This window comes from Hippoglossus stenolepis, chromosome 9 (assembly GCF_022539355.2).
Source record: "Hippoglossus stenolepis isolate QCI-W04-F060 chromosome 9, HSTE1.2, whole genome shotgun sequence".
NCBI lineage: Eukaryota > Metazoa > Chordata > Actinopteri > Pleuronectiformes > Pleuronectidae > Hippoglossus > Hippoglossus stenolepis.
Window position 1 is genome coordinate 11,708,888 of NC_061491.1, and position 9,494 is coordinate 11,718,381.

The following is a 9,494-nucleotide window of genomic DNA, read 5'->3' on the forward strand; positions in this document are numbered from 1 at the left end:
TCTGCCTGCGTGTTGAGAATACAGTGTCATTTTGGTACAAATATCACCCGGTCACAGAGTTCCGAAGACTGAGAGGAGTCACACAATTAGGCGGGTACACGTTTTTCTTTTACAGCAGATGTTGTTGACGCGCCGGTGCCGGCCTTTACATCGAGTTTTTAGATTAAAAAAAAAACACTGTATGACTTACACAGTCTCTAACCGCAGCCGACTGCAAGGTCCGGTTGGATGTACGGGAAGTCCCTTCATACTGGCTCATAGTACGTCATAGTACGTCTTACAGGCAGCTGGAAAACAACATGAGTAACTTGAGTATATTATTAATAAACGGGAATAGCCTCGCTACATCACCGTTGGAAGATCCACAGTAAAAAAAACACAATTACTAAACAGTTACTTACAGGCTCAGGCCGTGAAAACACAAGTCGCGACTTATTGTTTAAATCCTTTATTTTATTAATTATTATCTTTGTTCTGTCTTTCTTTCTTTCTCATTGTCTCTTGTTATTTCTTTCATTATACCTTTCTTATATATCTAAAATAAAATATTGAAAAAAGTGGCAATCTTTGAAGACAATACCTCTGTTGGTATGAAACTGTCATACACCTCCTCTGAATAAAAAGTTCTCTGTATCCATTCATCTATCCGTCTGTTACATGAAACTATATTTTGTGAATCTCCTTTTTTAGTGAGTCTACTCTATGGAGGATGAGTAACTCCGTGAGGGTCCCTGTCATCGTCACACGGGTATCTTTCTAATCCAGAGGTTCAAGTTCAAGGGGATCCTTATGTTTTTTAGTTGGGTTCCTGATAATCATCAAATTTCCTTTTGGGTCGTAGGCCACAGGGAGAGAAGTCTATGTGTAGAAACCTTGATTGAGAACATTCTGTACCACGAAGTTGCCTAAAATAAGTTACTTTTTCCTGAAAGTGGATTAGAATTTCACAATAACAAGGTCACACCCCAGTTATATCCCTGTACATACTAGCTTGTTCCTCTTTGTTGTAGTGCAGTTTACCTATACGTTGTGAATATTGTAGTTCAACATGTTGTTTGAGACCTTTCCTCATATTAAACATGTGACAGCACTTGACAGTCTTTGTTTAAATCACAGTGTCATTATGAAGTGCTCATTGTAAGTGACAATGAGGCAAATAAACAGACAACACCAGGGTTATAAAACTGTGAGGATGTTTTTGCTACTATTACAGTTTAAAGTCATTGGAACAAAAACTAATTAAAGTAAAAATCAAGCACAGCAGATCAGCAGTAGTCTGGAGAAATAGGTCAGTTTAGAGTTTAATGTTGTGATAAAAAGAAAATATAAAAGCTAAAATACAATCACAACCAAGTCCATTTTTTTTAAAAAGCTAAGAGATGTGTGTTTCTGTACACTGTGATTTACCCTATACCTGTAAACTGAGGTACCCATTTCTCTTTGATTTTTATTTCATATAATTTATGTTATATTTTTTTGTCTTTGTTCACTTCTAAAAAAATATGTCCAACCAAACACTATCCTCCAAAGTGAAACGTATTTAAAGAAACAACAACAGGTCAGTGTGTTTAGGAATTGGCTAAAGGAAAATCTGCAAACCTGAAGGGTGTGGTCTAATAATTCAAGGATTGCAGTATGTCAAAATAATAACTTTATTTATATAGACCCTTGCATTCATAAAATAAATTGGCATTAAAAACTAAACTAAAGGGCTTTATATAATAAAAATTATGAATTGTAAATATGGAAGCAGAAAACAAACTAATTAAAAGCCTGTAGGCCATCAGTTGATTTTCAATTAATGTTGACAGAGCTTGTGTGTCTAATGTAACAGGACATGGGGTTCCACACTGTTTGTGGAACACCAAATTTCCTCATGAATATTTATGGGCCTCTTCAGGAACACCCTAAATACCAACATCAGAGGACCTGAGGGCTCTTGTTGGGGGGAAAACGATTATAATGTCCAAAATGTAACAAGAAGAAATTGCATTATCATGAAACATTTTGTACGTGAGTAAATAGATCTTAAAATCAACTGGAAAAGAAAATAGCTGTCAGCATAGGGTGAGAAAACCGCAGTGAAGTGCGTCTTTTCCTCATATTTGAACTCGTTTTGCTGAAGTTAAATATTTTTGGGAGCTGGTATAAAGATTGAGGTAATTTCTCAGCATCCCGCCTTGTTAAAAATTATTTATTTGGTACAATATTTCTCCCAGGTGAAAAAATGCTCACTAATATGTGCTTCAAAGTTCAAATGAGTCCAAAGCGACACCAAGAGCTTTTACTTTAGATTTGTGAGGTGACCAAAAATAATCTCTAAATCCTGGTGAGCTGCGTATCTGTTATGTCTTTGTTACATTTTTAAAGATCCATTGTTAAATGTAGGTACTATACACAGACAAAATATTACAAACACCAGTATACTGCAATACAATTCAGTAGCACCGACTTAATACAGCAAACAGTACCTGCTGTGGTTCGTGTTAAAAAAGGCCCCAATGAGGAACTACAATATGGAAAATCACCACGTCTTCTCAAATTCGTCAACCTCACATGACAAAAGTAACAAATTTTACTTTTCCGATCAAGGCTGACTCACCCATGCTGGGAACTCATCACTATGGTGATAGTTTGAAGAGGAAGGAAGAAATTCAAGAAGACAGAGATCGGACGAGGTCATCCTCTCCAAAGCCAGCGATTGAGCTGACCAATGATAAGCCAGGGCTGGTGAATGAGAGGGCAGTGGTATCTGTTCCTCATCACTCTGGTCAAGCCGCCCTCTAGCTGAGCTGGCTACTCATTGACAAGCCTGGTATATGACTTTATTACCTTGGTAACCCAAATTAATATTTAACTGACTTTTCATTTGCACTTTTAGCCACAACTCCAAAGTTAACCGAACACTGGTGATGGTACTCAACGTAAAAATAGTAATATTAGTTAATTTGAGTGTGGTCACAAACTTCAGAATTGTATGATTAGAAAAACATTTTGGTGATAAAAAGTCCACGTGGAACCCTCTTAGTTTTTATTCTTTAAAATGGATTTCGTGCTGTGTTTTCTTTTGATTCAAGTCACTGTCAAAGTCTTCATCATGCTCATCGTCAAGGTCACCAAAGTCATCATCATCATCATCATCATCATCATCATCATCATCATCATCATCATCATCATCGCTGTCCCTGTCCTTCTTCCCTCGTTCACGTCCTTTCTCTGTCTGTTCACAATCTTCTTCTGGCTCTTCAAAAATCAAAAATCAAAATGAGGCAGTGAGCGATGTTATCATGTTACTTGTGCTCTTACAAGAGAGAGAGGAAAAATATAATCATAATGTCATGATGTAACAAAAGACATAAATACAATGATACCTGGGAATAAACTGACTTTTTTTTTAAGAAGGCTATGTTGAGTGACAGCAGGAGGTCGATGTCAAGAAGTTGCCTAAAATAAGTTACTTTTTCCTGAAAGTGGATTAGAATTTCACAATAACAAGGTCACACCCCAGTTATATCCCTGTACATACTAGCTTGTTCCTCTTTGTTGTAGTGCAGTTTACCTATACGTTGTGAATATTGTAGTTCAACATGTTGTTTGAGACCTTTCCTCATATTAAACATGTGACAGCACTTGACAGTCTTTGTTTAAATCACAGTGTCATTATGAAGTGCTCATTGTAAGTGACAATGAGGCAAATAAACCAACAACACCAGGGTTATAAAACTGTGAGGATGTTTTTGCTACTATTACAGTTTAAAGTCATTGGAACAAAAACTAATTAAAGTAAAAATCAAGCACAGCAGATCAGCAGTAGTCTGGAGAAATAGGTGAGTTTATAGTTTAATGTTGTGATAAAAAGAAAATATAAAAGCTAAAATACAATCACAACCAAGTCCATTTTCCTTTAAAAGCTAACAGATGTGTGTTTCTGTACACTGTGATTTACCCTATACCTGTAAACTGAGGTACCCATTTCTCTTTGATTTTTATTTCATATAATTTATGTTATTTTTTTTTGTCTTTGTTCACTTCTAAAAAAATATGTCCAACCAAACACTATCCTCCAAAGTGAAACGTATTTAAAGAAACAACAACAGGTCAGTGTGTTTAGGAATTGGCTAAAGGAAAATCTGCAAACCTGAAGGGTGTGGTCTAATAATTCAAGGATTGCAGTATGTCAAAATAATAACTTTATTTATATAGACCCTTGCATTCATAAAATAAATTGGCATTAAAAACTAAACTAAAGGGCTTTATATAATAAACATTATGAATTGTAAATATGGAAGCAGAAAACAAACTAATTAAAAGCCTGTAGGCCATCAGTTGATTTTCAATTAATGTTGACAGAGCTTGTGTGTCTAATGTAACAGGACATGGGGTTCCACACTGTTTGTGGAACACCAAATTTCCTCATGAATATTTATGGGCCTCTTCAGGAACACCCTAAATACCAACATCAGAGGACCTGAGGGCTCTTGATGGGGGAAAAACGATTATAATGTCCAAAATGTAACAAGAAGAAATTGCATTATCATGAAACATTTTGTACGTGAGTAAACAGATCTTAAAATCAACTGGAAAAGAAAATAGCTGTCAGCATAGGGTGAGAAAAACCGCAGTGAAGTGCTGTCTTTTCCTCATATTTGAACTCGTTTTGCTGAAGTTAAATATTTTTGGGAGCTGGTATAAAGATTGAGGAAATTTCTCAGCATCCCGCCTTGTTAAAAATTATTTATTTGGTACAATATTTCTCCCAGGTGAAAAAATGCTCACTAATATGTGCTTCAAAGTTCAAATGAGTCCAAAGCGACACCAAGAGCTTTTACTTTAGATTTGTGAGGTGACCAAAAATAATCTCTAAGTCCTGGTGAGCTGCGTATCTGTTATGTCTTTGTTACATTTTTAAAGATCCATTGTTAAATGTAGGTACTATACACAGACAAAATATTACAAACATCAGTATACTGCAATACAATTCAGTAGCACCGACTTAATACAGCAAACAGTACCTGCTGTGGTTCGTGTTAAAAAAGGCCCCAATGAGGAACTACAATATGGAAAATCACCACGGCTTCTCAAATTCGTCAACCTCACATGACAAAAGTAACTAATTTTAGACGACACCATGCAGCTTGCATGCCACACAGCATTTCTGTGTAACTACAGGTTATTCATGCTGTGGAGGAAGGGTGAAAGTGGCTGAGTTCTAAGTTACCGTGAATAAGTTATCCAGAAAAAAAGTAATTTGTGTCCCTTTAAGGTTTGATCAAAGATTAACTCTCACACCCAACAGAAAAGAATAAAATGACTCGTGTTGTAGGTGATCTTTCAAACAGATTATTGTGAAAGATGAAAAGATGAAGAAGTGAGTAAAGTCGGTTTGAATAAGAAGTAATAGTTACTGTGAGGGAAGTCAACTGAATATTTTTTGTTCCATTTAATTAATTGTATTGTAGAGGGGAAAGGTAGAATCCCCATGGCAGAAATTAGCTTATTTTGTTGTTAAAGACAACATAAAATACTTGACTAATATTAATTCTAAGGCTATCCCCTCCTACTGGAATCCTGTCACAGTAAGACTCAATGCACAAGTAAAGGTTACATGTGATAAATTAGAAAAATTAAAGTAGATGCAAAATATCTGACAGTGAAATGGACAAAAAAAAAAGTTTCTTGTTTGTAGAGATGGATAAAGTCCAACATTGAACGTCTTTTCAGTTAGAAACATGCTAAACGGAATAAGATCAGATTACGAATAGGACACAAAAAAGGAATGAAAAAGAGAACAAGAGAAAAAGAGGAAGAAGAGGAGGAGAAATTAATAAGTAGTGGAGCAAATGTAAAGTTATTTAATCCAATGGAATAACATGGATGTAAACTGTTTAAATGAGTGAATTACACTGTAAATTATCAACACACACAGCTCAACTATAAACAAACATAATAATGAATTTGACTTAATTTATTGAATTTCCTGTACGGGCTCCGATCAAGGCTGACTGACCCAAACCTGGGAACTCATCACTATGGTGATAGTTTGAAGAGGAAGGAAGAAATTCAAGAAGACAGATCAGATGAGGTCATCCTCTCCAAAGCCAGCGATTGAGCTGACCAATGATAAGCCAGGGCTGGTGAATGAGAGGGGAGTGGTATCTCTTCCTCATCACTCTGGTCAAGCCCGCCCTCTAGCTGAGCTGGCTACTCATTCAACAAGCCTGATGTATGACTTTATTACCTCGGTAACCCAAATTAATATTGAACTGACTTTTCATTTGCACTCTTAGTCACAACTCCAAAGTTAACCGAACACTGGTGATGGTACTCAACGTAAAAATAGCAATATTAGTTAATTTGAGTGTGGTCACAAACTTCAGAATTGTATGATTAGAAAAACATTTTGGTGATAAAAAATCCACGTGGAACCCTCTTAGTTTTTATTCTTTAAAATGGACTCTGGAAACATCTGGCAGCGCAGCAGACCCCTTCTGTGTTTTCTTTTGATTCAAGTCACTGTCAAAGTCTTCATCATCCTTATCGTCAAGGTCTTCATCAAAATCATCATCATCATCGCTGTCCCTGTCCTTCTTCCCTCGTTCACTTCCTTTCTCTGTCTGTTCACCATCTTCTTCTGGCTCTTCCTTGTCCAGGTCGGAGTTTATGCTACACAGGAAGAGAAAATCAAAATGAGGCAGTGAGCGATGTTATCATGTTACTTGTGCTCTTACAAGAGAGAGAGGAAAAATATAATCATAATGTCATGATGTAACAATAGACATAAATACAACGATACCTGGGAATAAACTGACATTTTTTTTAAGAAGGCTATAAAATAATGATGTAAAGACTGAACCAAGTTGCCAAGAAGCAGTTGTAATGCATCTCTTGGTCCACAAGGTGGCAGTCTTGCACTAGAAATTACTGCATGTGCTTGATGAAGAATAAAAAATTTAATTTATGAACATAAAATGTAATTTAATCCAACCTCCACATGTAGGGCAAACAAGCAGCCTTTCTTACAATTGTTTAGTTCATATATAAAGTGAGAGCTTTCAATATGAATGGCTTCTTTATGAGTCTCTGAAGGCAATGTTGGTATAAAACCATAAAACTGGTAACTCTCAATGGAAGCAGATGTTTTCAATGATAACAATTAATGTATGGCCAGAAAACAAAATAAAATCATAGACATTAATCATTTGTAGTAGAAATGTTCCAATACTGATACCAGCCACAGAAATGCCTCATATGCAGCCGAAAATGCCGGGTACACAAATCTACGTACCGATCCAATACCACCTCTTTAAAGAAGATTTGGTTTTTTTCAGTCATGTTCATAACGTTATCTTGGCAAACAAATACTGCTATTTTGCATGCAGTCTCTTATTTTGTCTTTTGTATTTAGTCTGTTGTTCTTCGCTCTATGTGCAATGCCCTTTACATGCTGCTGTGACAAAATAATTTCCCAATTTGGTGCTTTTGATCAATAAAGTACATCTCTCTATCTATCTATCTAAATATATAATTTTCTTTTCCGCTCCACAACTGCAGTTGTGCTGCACTGCTACCGGCAAGAACCGTTTTTAGAATGGCAAAGTAGAAGGGATTTGTGCAATTAATTCGAGAAAGACAGCCCCAAAGAAAGAAAGAGAACTAAAAAACTTATCAAGTTCATTGTTCTGGACGACCAACCCCTGGCTGTTGTTGAATTTGTGGGATTTCTCAGTTTAATGGAAGATTTAGAACCACGGCACAGTTTGCCAAGACTTGAAGTTGCTGTTGCACTGGTGTTTTACATTATTACTATGAAAGATACAGACAATGTGTATTTTTATAAATTGCAGGTGCATTTTAACAGTTTGTATTTAGTTGGATGATTTATTTATCTTTGAAGTTGCTGCTGCACTGTTTTATAATGTTACTGTACTGTTGCAACTTGTAACATCTTTTATTCTATAAACTGTAGCTGCACTTTAACAGATATCTAAAAGAGGTAATTTTCCCTGAGTGTATTCATGCGTGTCCTTTTTCAGATATGACCGTCAAACCAGATAATAAAAAGAAGTTCTATAGAGTTCGTTCTCTGTATCCATTTATTTTTCAATGGGTTTAATCTGAGCTAGGCCACACAACAATGATAGTAATCACCACTTGCATACAGGGTTAGTAACATACAACTGTTGAAATACATGATATACGTTTTTTGTTAATGCACTGGTATCTAATCGGTGTTGTCCAAGGTCCAGGTATCAGAATCTATAGGTCTCGAACTTAATATGTTATGATTTGTCGCTTAAAATTGAACTGAATGGAATACCTTTTAATGTTATTCAGTCTTTTTTTTTTTGCCATGGATTTTGTGAAGCAGTTTGTAACCTTGTTTAGATAAGTGCTTTACAAATAAAGTTATTATTATTATAACATCAGGAAGGGGAAATGGCATCAGAACATACGTATTTGTACAGGAATACTTACGGAACAACAATGTCCTCCTTCTTCCCACACTTGCAGCAGATCTCCAGCTGAAGAGAACAGGGCTTACAAAGGATGTGGTATGCATCCTTCACAGTCTTCTCAGAGCATTTGACACTGAGAGAAGACCACATGAAGAGGTGGGGTCAGTTCACATGTGTGATACAGATACTTTTCGATATCAAAGTCATGTGTGTAATGATCCAGTACTCTCACCATTTCCGGGGCTGTGTCAGTGACTTGTATTTGTTGTACTTGACTTTCCACTCGAGAACCCCTTTGCAGTGTAGACACAGGCCCTCGTGGATCTTTGAGTTTGCCACCTACAACGAAGACATACATACATACAAACAGAATACGGTAACGGTTATAATGATAACGTTATAAAAAAAATGGTTCTGACAAATCTAATATGACACAAGTCGTGAAAACTCATCGCTTCAGCAACAAAGATCGTGAACGCTCACGCACCTTCACTTGAGAAGTCGCTCCGTACTTGTTGTTTTTGTAGGCAAACGCGTTCTGATGCTTCTGGGCTCGCGAACGCGACACGTTACCTTTCTGAGAACTCATCTTATTTCACACTTTTCAGTCGCACATGTTATTTTCAACAAATCCCACAACCTCAACACCATGCCGGAACACACACTGACCCGGAAGTAGTACGAGTAGGTCCCGCCCCTCAAAAAAGGTCCAGGAAGTCGAAACACGCATCCACTTTTTCTAAAAAACTAAATAAATCAAGGAAATTATGTTTGTTATCGTAGAATTACGTTAAAAGAATCCAACATGTTTTTTTAAATTTACAAACACTCAATAAAATAGTTAAATGTCAATGACGTCACTTACCAGGACGTTAGGGAGCACCTCAACCGATGTTGATTGGACGGTGCTTCACAATAGTAACCTTCTATTGGTTCTTCTGTGCGTCAATCAGCATATGAGTCAACAAGACACGGCCTGTAAACTGCCACACTTATTTATCATTGGTCAGTTTGTTTCTTGAACCTCTTTCCTATTGG

The 9,494-nt window shown here is 36.5% G+C and overlaps 1 protein-coding gene across 1 annotated transcript; it reads right to left on the reverse strand.

Moving 5' to 3' along the window:
• Positions 1-5,836: 5,836 nt before the first annotated feature.
• On the reverse strand, positions 5,837-9,489 carry c9h9orf85 (chromosome 9 C9orf85 homolog). Its single transcript, XM_035166040.2, has 5 exons — positions 9,322-9,489; positions 8,944-9,203; positions 8,689-8,795; positions 8,476-8,589; positions 5,837-6,663 (listed from the first exon to the last, which is right to left on the reverse strand). Exons 2-5 carry the CDS (start codon positions 9,043-9,045, stop codon positions 6,438-6,440), a joined length of 549 nt encoding a protein of 182 aa, XP_035021931.2. The 5' UTR covers positions 9,046-9,203; positions 9,322-9,489; the 3' UTR covers positions 5,837-6,437.
• Positions 9,490-9,494: the final 5 nt, after the last annotated feature.